A 13595-nucleotide genomic window follows, 5' to 3' on the forward strand; every position below is an offset into this window, starting at 1 on the left:
CACTGCCGTTCAGGGAGACTAAATCCGATTCATTATCCTTCCTTCTACCCCCCTTTCATTTCTAGCATCAGCAGATTAAGGGATCCTTCCCATACCGTATGTGCCCCTCCCTCTGTACGGTCACGTGACAACACCCCATGGAACCGACCAACCTCCAGGCGATTTCCTTCGCTCCTATCAAACTTCCCCCCTCCCCATCCAGAGTACAGAGTCATGTCGATCTCGTGAACTTGCCAATTGGGAGCCACCTGGGGGATCTCGAACTTCATCACCTTCGCTTCCACTGAACCGTATCAGCCACTTTTTTCCACCGCACCGCCGCCCCACGAACCTAATTTCGGAGACCCCTCGACTCCGTCGATCGATCACTGCATTCTGAGAGAGGGGGAATAGAGTCGGCTTTCTGACTTCGCCAATCTCTTATTGCATTGTGGCTCACGCACAGAATCACTGTCTCGTTGTCCCTACGATAGGATTCGCTCAGTCACAATCTTTCATGCGGCTTTGAAGACAGTCAGCGGGGGAAAAGCCATCGCCATCGCGTCAACTCGCTCTCATCGCACAATATTCCTTCCGCACTGTGGCATGACTGCCTAGCCTACCCTGCTCGGAGTCGCCATCTTTCGTCGAGACCTACCCTTCACTCAGCGCTCTTATCGTCTCACCCGCCTTGACTTGATTCTACCAGTCCGTCTCTTCGGACTTGCGACTTGTATCCGGGCACTGTCAGCTCGTACAAGTCAGCTGAGGGCGTTCATCTCATCGGGAGATTGTATCAGGGGTGTCCACATCAGTATCTCGGCAACGTGTCGAGAGAGACAGGTTCGGCGTTGGCCGACGGCCTAGACAGGCTGGATCTGAGTCAACTGTCTGAATCAACATCCGCGTCCTCCGCGACCGACCCATTCGATATGTCATCTTCGGAAGGGGCCCCGGAGTCGTGGATCTCCTCCTTCTGCTCCCTGATGGGGCACGAGTTCTTCGCCGAGGTGTCGGAGGACTTTATCGAGGATGATTTCAACCTGACGGGTCTCCAGTCGCAGGTGCCCATGTACAAAGAGGCATTGGAAATGATCCTGGACGTGGAGCCCGAGGATGACGAGGAGGATGAAGAGGAGGATGAGGAGGACGAGGACGAGGATGAAATACTGGGGGATGAAAAGCCGCTTGGATACCGCAGAGCGGGCGATCGGCGCCATGCACGAGTGGCTAGCGATCTGAGTGTGATCGAGAGCTCTGCGGAGCTGCTGTACGGTCTCATCCACCAGCGATACATCACTTCGCGGCCGGGAATCCAACAGATGCTCGAGAAGTATGAAATGCAACATTTCGGTGTTTGCCCTCGTGTGTACTGCAATGGGTGCAAAGTCCTGCCCGTCGGCCGCTCCGACACTCCCGGCCAAGAGACGGTGAAGTTGTTCTGCCCAAGCTGCCAGGATCTATACACGCCCCCGAACAGCCGATTCCACTCCGTGGATGGCGCCTTCTTCGGCACCACGTTTGGCTGCCTGTTCTTCATGACCTTCCCCGATCTCGATATTGGATCTCGACTGGATAGCTCCGCTTTGTCACCGACACGATCATCCTCGCTGGCTTCTATGAACAACCAAGTGTCACCGGACGTTCCTCCTCCGTGGCAGCCCGCCGAGATCAACGGTGTACGGACTGCCAACTTCTGCCCGGGTCTTGGGCCCGGCAAGGTGTATGAATCTCGGATCTACGGATTCCGCGTGTCTGAGAGGTCCCGATCAGGCCCTCGCATGAAATGGCTGCGGATGAAGCCCACAGATATCACGGAACTGGACGAGACGGCCAGGTATGAAGCGTATGCGCCGGACGCCGACAATGATGGCGATACTGAGATGGGGGCTGTCCCTGGCAGTGCCCAAAATTCGGCGATTGCCAAACGGAAAAAGGCGCCCATGCGGAGACGGCGATTCAACCCGGACCAGATGAGCATCAACGGTGCCGAGGGAAGATAACGGATGATGATGCCGCGTGATATATGATTTCCTTTCCGACAGGGAAAACGACATCTAGAAGGAAATAAATGCTTTGTGGAGGAAGCAAGCCCGTGTCGTCTTTTCTTCTTTTTTGATCCGCTTTTTCCTTTGTGTCCTTCTGCCGCTCTATCCACGTGCAGTTCTATTCTTTTTGCCCTCCTAAAGAACCTCCTACACGTTCTCCTCCGAATTCTTACAGTTACATACATGTGTTCGTGCTTCTACTCGCCGAGTTTTGTTCAGATTTCCTTTTGACTTGCATTCAGGCGTCACCGAGTCAAACGTTTCATCTTCCTGGCGTACAAATTTCAGTGCGAGTGCAGTCTGGGTAGTAATTACGGTCCATTCCAAACCTCCACTTAAGACGACAGACAAATCCTGTGGCTGAAATCCCCGGATATTAATTCACCGCTGTAATTACATCATTGAATATAGTTTCTATGTTCGAACGCTCTGCACCATGACCAGCATCATACGGAAAGATTGACCGTCACTTTCGTGCTGACTTCTCCTGCATCTCGCGCATCGCGGCTCTCGCACTGCGACTGCCTCCCAGCTTCGGCCCCTTTGGTGCTTCCGGCTTAGCGGTCTTGGAGGTCGTAGTTGTCTTCGCCCGTGCGATGCGACGCCGGGACTGGATAGCGTCGAGGAAATCTCTCCGGAACTGCTCCGCAACTCTATCGTCGGCAGCTTGGTCGTCTCCACTCATAGCCATATCTTCCTCTTCTGGCTCGTCATATACATCCACTGCATCGACCGTTAGCGACGGAACAAGGCCAGTAGCCCCCAAGAAGCAAAGCCACTCACATTTACTCTCCCGTAAGACCTCTTCCACAAGCCGGTCTCGTTTGATATCCTCGCTTGTGCGCCGTTTCCGGCCACGCCACGGCTTATCGGTCTTCTCTGTCGACGGTGCCTTGTCGTCAGCGGAGGAAACGTCCGCCTCGTCACGCACAAGCCTCTTCGTCGCCTCCTCTGTGCGCGCGATATTATGCAGCCGTGCTTCCTGTCCCAGGTCGATCTCGTGGAGCTTCCCCATCGACGCGGGCTCGCGTAGCAGGAGATCGGACGAGGGTGGCGCGCCGCCGCCGCCGCCGCCGCCGCCGCCGGCGTCGTCGGCAGCCGAAGGGTCCGGTTCAACGGAGTCTGTGGGCACGTTGTTGTGCCGGTATCGTTTAGCCATTTCGGATTCTATATAGGCCATCCTTATCTTGTTAGTCTGTCTCCGTTGCAGATGAACAATGCCCCAAGTGGGCGCGGGGCTCCGACAAAGCAGGAGAAGGGGGGTTGAGCGTACATGTGTCTATCGACATCGACGGTTTGGCCCGTGTGGCCGGTGAAGCGGTCGCACATGGCACGGATCCGCTCCGACTCGATCTCGTCGGCGCTTGCTGTCGACAGCGCGTTCTTGCTCGCATGCTCCGCGGCTTGTCGCGAGGTGGCGGAGAATTCGATGCCGCCTTTTCGGGCGCGCTGGAGCCGTCGTAGGCGGGCGATATCGGTCGGGTGGACGCCGTCGCTGGCTTGGGTTTCGTCTTGGGGTTGTGGTTGTGATGGAGCTGGGGAGCTGCTGTCGGCTTGAGGTTCATCTCGGGGTGCTTCGGGGCGGCGGCGTAGGAACTTGCGCCGTTTTACTGGGCGGAAGAGGGTTTCTGGATTTGGATTGACATCGGTGTCCATGTTGAGTTGAGGGAGAAAAGAGTAAAAGAGGAGGGTGGTAGAATAGAAGAATTTATGTATTGAGAATGATGGAAGGAGGAGGTGTAGTAGTAAGGTAGCAGTAGTACGTACTAAGATGGATGCGCCAGCCAAAGCTTTTAGGTTCCGCCGCGCAAAACCAACGAACGGCTGGCTGTCTTTCGTTCCGTCCTCCATCATCTCCCTTCTTCCTCCCCATTAACCTCCCCGATCCCATTGAGTCGCGTCTTGCTTCTCGCAGGATTAGATTCGTTCTGAACTCCTTTCTACGCGTCTTCTTCTCCAACTGCTACAGGTTCATGACTATTCAGCTGCTGCGCACGCTGTGTATCTCGACATGAACCCTTCCGTTCCACCTTCAGCTGCCGAATACGGCGGAGGTATGTCATTCACCAATACCCATTGCGTGTCTCACGACCGTCTCTTTGCGAGGCCCGTCGCAAGAACCCCCTGAACAATCCTAGCTGACTTCCACCGCGTCCAGACGAGGTCTCCGCCATTGTCCTCGACCCCGGGTTTTCGACAACGCGCGCCGGTTTTGCAGGAGAGGACACGCCAAAGTCTCTGATCCCGACGTACTACGGCAAATATACCTACGAAGGACAAGAAAAGCTCATCTACGGCGATGATATCTACGTCACGCCCCGCCCGGGCCTCTCCATCCACAACCCCATGGGCAGGGATGGCATCGTAGAGGACTGGGACATGGCGGAGAAAGTGTGGGAATACTCGTTCACGTCGCGACTGACGGGCCCGAAGCCCGGAAACCCCTTCATGAACGGCCTCAACGATGTCCCGGAGGGGGAGATGCCCACTGAGATGGAGGGCGTGGAGTCCAACGAGAAGCCACTCGCCGACAGTCCACTGCTGATGACCGAGTGCGGCTGGAACCCGTCCAAGGCGCGCGAGAAGACCATCGAAATCGCCATGGAGAAATGGGGTACGCCGGCGTTTTATCTGGCGCGGAACGGTGTGCTTGCAGCGTATGTCGCATCTCTTGTTTGCTCCGTCTGATGTGTCCACTAACATGGAGTCTTTGTCACGGTCAGTTTTGCGTCCGGAAAGGCCTCTGCGCTCGTCATCGATGTCGGAGCTTCCAATATATCCGTCACCCCGGTGCACGACGGCATGATCCTGAAACGGGGCGTCCAGCACTCCCCGCTGGGCGGCGACTACATCTCCTCGCAGATTCGCGCCCTGTTCAAGTCCAACAACCCGCAGCCCATCACCATCACCCCGCACTACCTCATTGCCTCGAAAACGGCCGTCGACGCCGGCCAGCCGCCCCAGGTCAAGCTCAAGACGTTCCCGCCCGAGAAAGAACCCGACGCGTCCTACCGCGCGCTGCTGGAGGAGCGCACGCTGTCCGAGTTCAAGGAGTGCGTGGTGCAGGTGTGGCCAGGCCCCAACAAACTCTTTGGCCCGGGCCTGAACGGCGTACCCAACGAAGAGGCCGCAAAGACCACCCCGGCCCGGCCCTTCGAATTCCCCGACGGATACAACCAGCTCTTTGGCGCGGAACGCTACCGCATCGTGGAGTCGCTCTTCGACGCAAAGGCCGCCATCCCCGACCCCGAGTCCTCCTTCCCTGCGCCCACCCCGGCGCAGACCATCCCCGAGCTGATCAAGGCCGCGCTCAATGGCGTCGACGTCGACATTCGCCCGCATCTGCTGGCCAACGTCGTCGTCACCGGCGCCTCCAGCCTCCTCCACGGCTTCACCGATCGCTTGAACCAGGAGCTCATGCAGACGTATCCCGGTCCGCGGGTGCGCATCTCCGCCCCAGGGAATACCGCCGAGCGGCGCTTTGGCTCTTGGATCGGTGGAAGTATCCTCGCCAGTCTGGGGACGTTCCATCAGATGTGGATCTCTAAGAAAGAGTACGAGGAGCATGGTGCGAACATTGTCGAGAAGCGCTGCAAGTAGATTGATCTGATCTGCTTGGCGGTTTGGCTTTTGTTTGTTGTCGGTGTTTTACGTTGGTATTAGAGTCGCCCATATGTTGTCGCGGATTAATCAATGTTGTTTTTGGCGTTTACCTCCTGAGCTGCGCGTCTGATGTGGATGGCGCCTTCGGCGGGAATCATGAGCTGAGAAAATTCACCCCGTTTAGGTCGTTGGTTAGATACATGTATGAGTAACGCAATCGAAATCTTATGGTTCATGGAGTTGTGTTGCTACTTTACTTCCGGCTTTGACTGAGTTCCTTGTATGGGATCTACTGGCTTGTCTTGATATTACATCAGCTGAAGGGTTAGAAATTATGTATTCATGCGCCTGCGCATGCTCCTGATCTCAGAGCGGTCTATAGTCAATATAGCACAATATATATACAGCGAAGCGGATGTTTGCCAGAAACGGGCAGATCTTTGTACGAAGAAGAGGCACCGGTATCCTCGGCCGGGCAGTGTAATGATGGTTTGCGAGTATGTCGCGGAGATAGAATCGACTGTGGTGGAAGCGTCCACAAGTCAGTCGAGTTCACGGAAATGGTCATCGCCTAAAGGTTCTGGGCGTTTGCGGAGCAGAACCAGCAATCTACTCATGTTAGTCACATCAGACACTCAAGTCGGCTTGACAGTGCTTACCGAGGGTGGCACCGAGGGGAGAGCAGTTATAATCGACTGCGTATCCTCGTCTGTCTGTTGCTCGCTGATACTACCCATCCCCCCTATTTCTTCAGGCTCCGGCTCCTGTGTCAATGTCATATGGACAGAGAGCACATGTATTCTTGGGGCAACGTCGCGCCTCGGTTTCAAAGAATAGGTGTTCAGCGCCTCGCTTTCCTCCTGCAGCCAGGCCATCTGTCTGTCTAGGTCTTCTTCGAATAGCTTCGTTTGGAGATCACCAGCAGAACGCGGGATAGTTGCCGTCTTTGCTCGGAACTTGCTCCATGGTGCGTCTTTCTTCTTCTGCGACAGACGACGGCCGATTTTTTCTTTCTGTGTGGTACTCTCCCAGGCGTCGATTACCCGGTCGGATTTAATATGGTGTAGAAGCTGTGATTTCATGGTTTCCGGCTTTCTTGGTGGTTGGGATGTCCGAGGTTGGTCTCTCTGTGTGAAGGCTGGCGATGATACCATGGGCTCCTTTCTATCCTTGACGATCGTCGCCTGTTCCACCGAGATGCTTTGAGACTTGGCCGTTCTGCCCGGCGCTGTAGCAGGCCGCAGGTCAGAGAACGACTTCTTCGTAGTCAACTTCGCCTTTGAGAGTCGCTTGGTCAAGCTCCGATGGAACTTGGGGACAAGGGGGATTGGATTTGAACTGTCTTCGGGCCCAGCTGCAGATTTGACCGGGTCAGGGGCCGCATTCTCACCGCGACTGGCCAATGTCCTTGCCGCTCTGAGATTCGGGACGCTCTTCTGGGTCAGCCTCCGTGAATCTCTCACCCGGGGTGGAGGCGGTGTTTGCGCAAGGCCTAGAGGGTTTGGATCATTTGGTAGGGGCTTTTCCAGGGCTGGACATGTCGAGCTTCTAACCGACCGCCTTTTGTCGAAGAGTCGCTGTCTGAAGGAGAAGCCCTGCTGGGGTGTGCTCGGAGTTTGCAGGGAAGATACCTGTTGTAAGTTAGACGAAAGCTACATCACTTGGGAGGCGTGGCTCCGAAGACTTGATTGTTACGCACCACTTCCTTCCTGCTTGCTATGCCGACCCGTCGTTGCATCTCAGTAATGGCAAGTCCTAGCTGAGAGAGCGCAGCCTGAAGGGCAATGCCCTTTCGCTGGAGCTTGGAGAAAGCCATGTTCCATCCTTCTGTGTTCGCTAGCATGGCATTATAGATGGCGATCAGGTGGGTAGACAGCGGTGCATTGTCGACTGAAGATTGCTTGAGATGCTGCCATAGAGCGCCGATGGCTTCCCTTCCCTTTTGCAAATCCTTGAGCGTGTCTTGAATGGATATGGTAAAGCGCGAAATGGCATGTTCGATCTTGTCGTTGTAGTCGATCATGGACATGCGGAAGCTGCGGTCTTCCAGCATCTCATCAAAAACCTCCAGGTTCTCCAGGGGAAGACTCAGGTACTGAATTCGAGTGCGGACATCGATCTGGATGATGAGAAAGTCTTCGGTGGTCCGGCCGAGGAATCCATCGACCTCATCCACATGGCATTGGAGGATCTTCAAGACTTCTGCATTTGACTTGGCCAGTTCTTTGACAAGGAGGTTGATACCGAACGACATCTGAGCGGTAAGCTTCCAGAACGGATGGTACCTGCAGAGCCAGTTAGTTTCTATATCGTCAGGAGGTCAATTAAGGCGACTGCTTGCCGTTCGCCGCGTCGTTGCCTCCATTTCCGGCCACAGAGCCGCACATATTCCGGGTTCTCGAGTAGGTCTCTTCGTCGGGACTGAGCGTCTAGATCGACTTCCCATTCCTCCTTCGCATCTTCGAGTGCCTCAAGGATAGACTCTTCAAACGGACCTTGCAGCTGGGGAATCGGATGGACAGGGACTCGTTTGGCTTTTACATTCGCAGAGGGCGAAGTGTCCCCTTCAACAGGGTTCTCGGCCGGCGACACCGGTGCGTTTGGATCTTCAGATAGGGGAGCCATGGGAGACCTGATTGTCATGACCCCCAAAAGAGCGGCGCGATGAGTTGATTGTCTAACTGTACATGGTAGTGTGAACCACGCAGCGAGGTACTACTGGACGAGGTTTATGGGCCAGGGATAAGATACCCGCGCCATCGAGCTTCGCGACGGTCAGAAATCCAGGCCCCAAGAAAAAGCGGGTGTGCGTGCAGACAGATTGGTGACGCTAATTTCGGGGGCCAGGCTTGGTGTTATAGTCCCACATAGACCACGCAGAAAGTCAATGTTGACGTGAAGTCGCGGGCGAAGAGACTCGTAAGGCAACTACCCCGTACAGCACAGGGATCAATGACAAGATAAGGACTGTGATTTCAGAAAAGGAGCCTAAGCGGCGTGGCCGCAGTGGGCCAGAGAAGACGGGTGGAGCTTTGAAGCTGGATCTGAAACAAAGCGAGCGAAGCTAATAATGTATCTTGCAGACAAAGCAACGTGGATCGAGTGATTTCAAGAACCGACCTCGGAGGGAGCCATCGGGAGACAAAAATGTCCAATCATTGGGGATGATTCGTATGCAGCAGAGTAATAAGCTGATGCCGAAGTGAGCAGAGGATGGGCGACATATCCGAGCGTTAGACTGGAAATGACAGAGGGCGGGAAAAAAAAAAACAGCCTCAGGGGAAAAGCCCCTAAATCCACACCAAGGATTCGTTCATTTTACTCTAGATCGAGGACAAGATCAATCCTCTCGTGGTCCAGAACCGTCGTCTACCGTAGTGAACTCCACTCCGAGAGCGGATTTTCGTTGGTTTAAGGTTGAGGCCCATTTCTAGCGAAGTCCACGACATCACGGCGCAGCGTCAGCGACAGCAAGCTCTTGTCATTGAGCTGACCCCACTTGGCACCTCTCGATCCAAGGCTGACCTGGTGGTTGTTCATCAGAATCGTGGCTTGCGTTGATGAGGATCGACAGTCCGGCCGTTCCGGCACGACCAACTCCTCGGCGAATGAGGCCTTCCGCCGATGCCAGACCATCCAACGACAATTCTTACTAAACGATCTCCACGAGGTTCTTAATTTAGCACACAAGGTTCGAAAAGGCAATCGATCGTCATATCCCACTTTGGTCCTGGAGCGCCAAGACAGGGTCCCAGAAATTGGTGGGTAAGGACAAGTCCAGGAAATCTCCAAACAGCATGTCAATGTCGGCAAATCCATCCATTTCTGAGGCTTGGAAGCCTGTTGCGGGTTGAGGCCCAATAGTCTCCAGTCCTGGATGCGTCTCCATCGCAGACGCCGTCGTCGGCAAATCGCTGAAGGGTCGCTGATCGTCTGAGCGGTTCACGAACGGGGTGTCTGACACCGCATTGTTTGGATGAGTCGAAGCAATGATAGGCGACTCTACCGATAGGGCTGGTTGTCTGGACCCCGTGCCTTGTTGACTAGGCCCTGGCTTCACTTCCTCGATCTGGTGCAGGGCTTTCCGACCTAGCCGTGCCATCGCTTCCGCCGAGTACCAGTAGACTCCCAGATCTTCCAGAAGCGCACAGCACGCTTCCAGACTGGCCTTCGCCCGTTCAAAATGAGTGATGAGTTTACTCGAACGGAATTGTTGATATGATACGCCCATCGAAAGGGCCAGTGCGTAAGGTACAATCGGCAGAGGGGGCAACGTCTGAGGACATTCGGTAGCGATGATCGAATGTATTCGAACTGCAGCCAATCCCTGACGAATGTAGGATGGCTTCGATCCATCCGGGCGGTCAGTTAGCTTGTATCGGCACGAAAGTATACCGACTGCATGGTAGAAAAGTTCCAACAGCCCTGCATATATTGTTAGACTGGAAAAAGGGTTGACGCCGAATGCACTGACGCACCAAGTGTACCGTAATCTAGATCGTCGCGGATATTATCCCCGATGATTTCCTCAAAAGTCGGGAAATCAGCTTCCCACCCAACGGTATGGTCGGCACCTGGCCGGTAGAAGGATATCACCCGGGCAAGTAGATCGGAGATTGCAAACCAGATATCAAATGCGGTCCTGGAACTGGATGAGTTCACATGAGGCTTTTCTACTCCAATGTCACGATCCGCGAAAAGAACGGGCCGGCCACCGATGCAGGCGTGCATCTTATCCAGTGTCCATAAACACCAGAAGAGGGCCGATAACGGATCTCCGGGCACCCGATCGGGACGATCAAGATGTAAACCTGCTGTCTGAGCCTGGTGAATGGCATGACAAAGATGCATCGAAGCGGCTTCTGCACCCTCGTAGCCTTCACAATGCAATGAAAGAAGGGCCAAGACACGGATGCGAGTAACGCGATCGGGTTCGAGGCCCTCGTTGATCGCGACCACCAATCCTTTGTATATGTCCGAGCAGAACTGACGGGGAGTCATGGGGGGTCCTTCGGCTGTGATGCGGAGGTGAGGAGTAGCCGATGGATCCTTCGCTGCAACGAGGCATATGGCTCTCTCGAGGAAGACTGAAGCCGTGCCATCCGACTGAGCGTGGAGCATTGAATCCTTGTCGACCAGTGGGAGAATGTGGTTCACTCTGGAGAAGTATAAGGGAAGTAACTGGTCCAGCGTTGCCGAAGGCAGACGCTCGCATGCCCTTATCGCAGATGCATATCGCTGTTGTAGCACAGTCGCAACCGCTTCGGACTCTCGACCGGCAAATGAATTGATGGTGTTAGAGATACCGTCCCGACTTCCTTCAGCATTGTCCACGTCAGAGGAACTGATCCATAGTCCGATACGATTCCGAAGTTGACTATCCGAAGTATCACCCAGCTTCTCGCGAATCAAAGACTCGGGATTCAGATCCCCCACAAAGCGGTCTGTCCGGGAATTTTCCGTAGGGAGCTGGCTGGGCGTGCGAGGACCTGTCTCTCTCGGCGGATGGTTATCGGGATCTCGAACATTGTTTCGTTGGATCGGGCGGGTTGGGCCGAGCTGGGTTTGGAGAGGGTTGTTTCCCGTGCCGAGATGGCGACACCGTTTCTGGCGTTGCTTGATTTAGCTTCCAGCATTCCGTAAGCCGGAGGAGACGGCAAAGACGCACCTTTCTTCGTTGGCACTGGGGACATGCTCTCAAGGCTCTGGTGCGGCCTCGGGACTGAGGCGTATCAGCGAGCCAGGTAAGCTCCATATCGTAGCAATCGGTTTGATAACGATGGGACAAGGTAAGTGAGGATCATGTTCGTGTACTCCCACACGTGAGTTCAAATCGGACCAGGCTCATGGACCAAGTGTGACGCAGACATGTTGTGGGAACCTGAGCGTGCTTCCGTTGCTCGCAGCTCAAGCTGTCTAGATTGATGAAGTCAGCGACCAAAGAGGGACCCACACTTCCCATGTCAAGCTTAGCCTAATACGGCAATGAATGGATTTTCTCCACAACGCGTCTGGTCGCGCACATGTCGACGCGTGTCCGAGTATCGTTTCTCGATGTATCGCTGCTTCAGACGGGGTGAGTCTGTCGCTGCATCCTGCCTATACCAATTCTCTGCTCTTCCTCTCAATTCGCTCCCCGTTGCCAATATGCCTAGTCCAAGTGGCGTCAAGCGCGATGCTAACCATCTGTCGACCCCAGCGGCCGATGCGAAGAGACCCAAGGCCAATGGCAGCATCACATCGTTCTTCGGGGCCCCCAAGCCCAAACCGGGCGCCGTGCGTCCCTCTACCACGTCTTCAAGCTTCAACAAGGAGAAATGGGTGGCCACGTTGACGCCCGAGCAGAAGGAACTCCTTCAACTGGAAATCGACACCATGGACGAGAGCTGGCTGGCCCAGCTCAAGGAGGAGATCGTGAAGCCGGAGTTCCTAGCCCTGAAGCGCTTCCTGCAGAAAGAAAAGCAGGCCGGCGTGAAGGTCTTCCCTCCCGAGAACGATATCTACTCCTGGTGCGAACCATCATCCCACCCTCCTCTCCCTTGCCGCCGACATCCACTGACTCGCTCGCAGGTCGCGACATACCCCCCTCCACACGGTCAAGGTTGTCATTGTCGGTCAAGACCCTTACCATAACCACAACCAGGCCCATGGTCTGGCCTTCTCCGTCCGCCCTCCCACGCCCGCGCCCCCTTCCCTCGTCAACATCTTCACCGGCATCCAGAACGACTACCCGTCCTTCCAACGCCCGCCCAACAAAGGTGGCCTCCTGACCCCCTGGGCCGAGCGCGGCGTCTTGATGCTCAACACTTGCCTGACGGTTCGCGCCCACCAGGCCGCCAGCCATTCGAATAAAGGCTGGGAGCGCTTGACCCAAAAGGCGCTGGAGGTTGTCGCGCGCGTGCGTTCCCGGGGCGTCGTTTTTCTGGCCTGGGGCTCGCCCGCGGCAAAGCGCGTGGCTGATGTCAACCGAGAAAGGCACTGCGTGCTGCAATCGGTTCATCCTAGCCCTTTGAGTGCGCACAGAGGATTTGTAAGAGCCCATCCCGTCGTTCCGTTTCTGGTGCAACGACGTCGTTGTCGTTTTGGGAGCGATTCATCTAACGGATTGCCTCGCAGTTCAACAACGGACATTTCAAAAAGTGCAACGAGTGGCTCGCTGCCCGGTACGGTCCTGACGAAGTCATTGACTGGAGCTTGACGTCGAAGCCGATAACCGCTAGCCCCCTGGCCCCGATCCAGCCGTCCTCGGCGGATAATGCGTCGAAACCTTCTCCCGCAAAGCCGGCGGAGTCTGCTCCAGGAGAAGAGGATAACGCTGTGAAGAGCACCAATTCAGCCCCGGCTGATGAATTCGATGATGCTGACGCTCTCGAAGCCTTAGCAGCTGCAGAGGGGACGGATTGAGATTAAGTCGCCATTTATCGTCTCTGCCGGGGACATACCTGAGTATCAGCGGATTGAATTCTGTGGGTTCTTTACCCTAGAATTGGGTTGAACTATGTAGTGTTGATATAGTGTCTATTTCGGGTTTTCTTTCTGGTGTGAGTTTGGCGTTTGGGGTTTCCTACAAATTTCCAACATGTAGCCAGCGGTGATACCACTCGGTGCTGAGACCGCCCATGCCCCATGATAGCTTGGGCGCTTCTCCGGTCAATGGCAGGCTACTTCTCTTGAGTTAAATGTCTATTAGTTTTTTAATCAATCAATGCCCGTTTTGGTGTCCTTCTCTCTTGTCAAGGTCTAGTTGATGCGCATGTATATCTGAGTATACTCCATGCATCAAGTGTCCAGCCACAGCTACATCCCACTAAACCTACTCTCGGGGCAACTCCCAACTATCGAAAGACAGGCTGACAATCCATACGATAAAAAGCAGGACATAGCGTTCAGGATGAGATTGAGGATTACAATGAGTTCAAATACCCAAGGTGTGATCAAGAGGAAATACAGCAATTCGAAGAAGGA

At 54.9% G+C, this 13595-nt stretch overlaps 6 protein-coding genes across 6 annotated transcripts; 3 read left to right on the forward strand and 3 right to left on the reverse strand.

Moving 5' to 3' along the window:
- Nucleotides 1–911: 911 nt before the first annotated feature.
- ATEG_05603 (casein kinase II subunit beta) lies at nt 912–1982 on the forward strand (the record flags this gene model as incomplete). The annotated part of the gene is made up of 1 exon (XM_001214781.1): nt 912–1982. One exon carries the CDS (start codon nt 912–914, stop codon nt 1980–1982), a length of 1071 nt encoding a protein of 356 aa, XP_001214781.1.
- Nucleotides 1983–2493: 511 nt separating this feature from the next.
- On the reverse strand, nt 2494–3683 carry ATEG_05604 (telomere length and silencing 1 family protein; the record flags this gene model as incomplete). Its single annotated transcript, XM_001214782.1, has 2 exons — nt 2494–3208; nt 3301–3683. The coding sequence occupies 2 exons, from the start codon at nt 3681–3683 to the stop codon at nt 2494–2496; spliced, it is 1098 nt and encodes a 365-aa protein (XP_001214782.1).
- Nucleotides 3684–4038: 355 nt separating this feature from the next.
- Nucleotides 4039–5627, forward strand: ATEG_05605 (actin family protein; the record flags this gene model as incomplete). Its single annotated transcript, XM_001214783.1, has 3 exons — nt 4039–4081; nt 4186–4684; nt 4751–5627. 3 exons carry the CDS (start codon nt 4039–4041, stop codon nt 5625–5627), a joined length of 1419 nt encoding a protein of 472 aa, XP_001214783.1.
- A 567-nt stretch (nt 5628–6194) lies between these two features.
- Nucleotides 6195–8255, reverse strand: ATEG_05606 (uncharacterized protein; the record flags this gene model as incomplete). Its single annotated transcript, XM_001214784.1, has 4 exons — nt 6195–6239; nt 6290–7261; nt 7330–7884; nt 8016–8255. The coding sequence occupies 4 exons, from the start codon at nt 8253–8255 to the stop codon at nt 6195–6197; spliced, it is 1812 nt and encodes a 603-aa protein (XP_001214784.1).
- Nucleotides 8256–9342: 1087 nt separating this feature from the next.
- Nucleotides 9343–11323, reverse strand: ATEG_05607 (transcription factor domain-containing protein; the record flags this gene model as incomplete). The annotated part of the gene is made up of 3 exons (XM_001214785.1): nt 9343–10055; nt 10109–11074; nt 11299–11323. The coding sequence occupies 3 exons, from the start codon at nt 11321–11323 to the stop codon at nt 9343–9345; spliced, it is 1704 nt and encodes a 567-aa protein (XP_001214785.1).
- A 454-nt stretch (nt 11324–11777) lies between these two features.
- On the forward strand, nt 11778–13034 carry ATEG_05608 (uracil-DNA glycosylase; the record flags this gene model as incomplete). The annotated part of the gene is made up of 3 exons (XM_001214786.1): nt 11778–12139; nt 12201–12660; nt 12747–13034. The coding sequence occupies 3 exons, from the start codon at nt 11778–11780 to the stop codon at nt 13032–13034; spliced, it is 1110 nt and encodes a 369-aa protein (XP_001214786.1).
- Between the last annotated feature and the right edge of the window lie 561 nt (nt 13035–13595).

Source organism: Aspergillus terreus, genomic scaffold (genome assembly GCF_000149615.1).
Source record: "Aspergillus terreus NIH2624 scaffold_7 genomic scaffold, whole genome shotgun sequence".
Classification (NCBI taxonomy): Eukaryota; Fungi; Ascomycota; class Eurotiomycetes; order Eurotiales; family Aspergillaceae; genus Aspergillus; species Aspergillus terreus.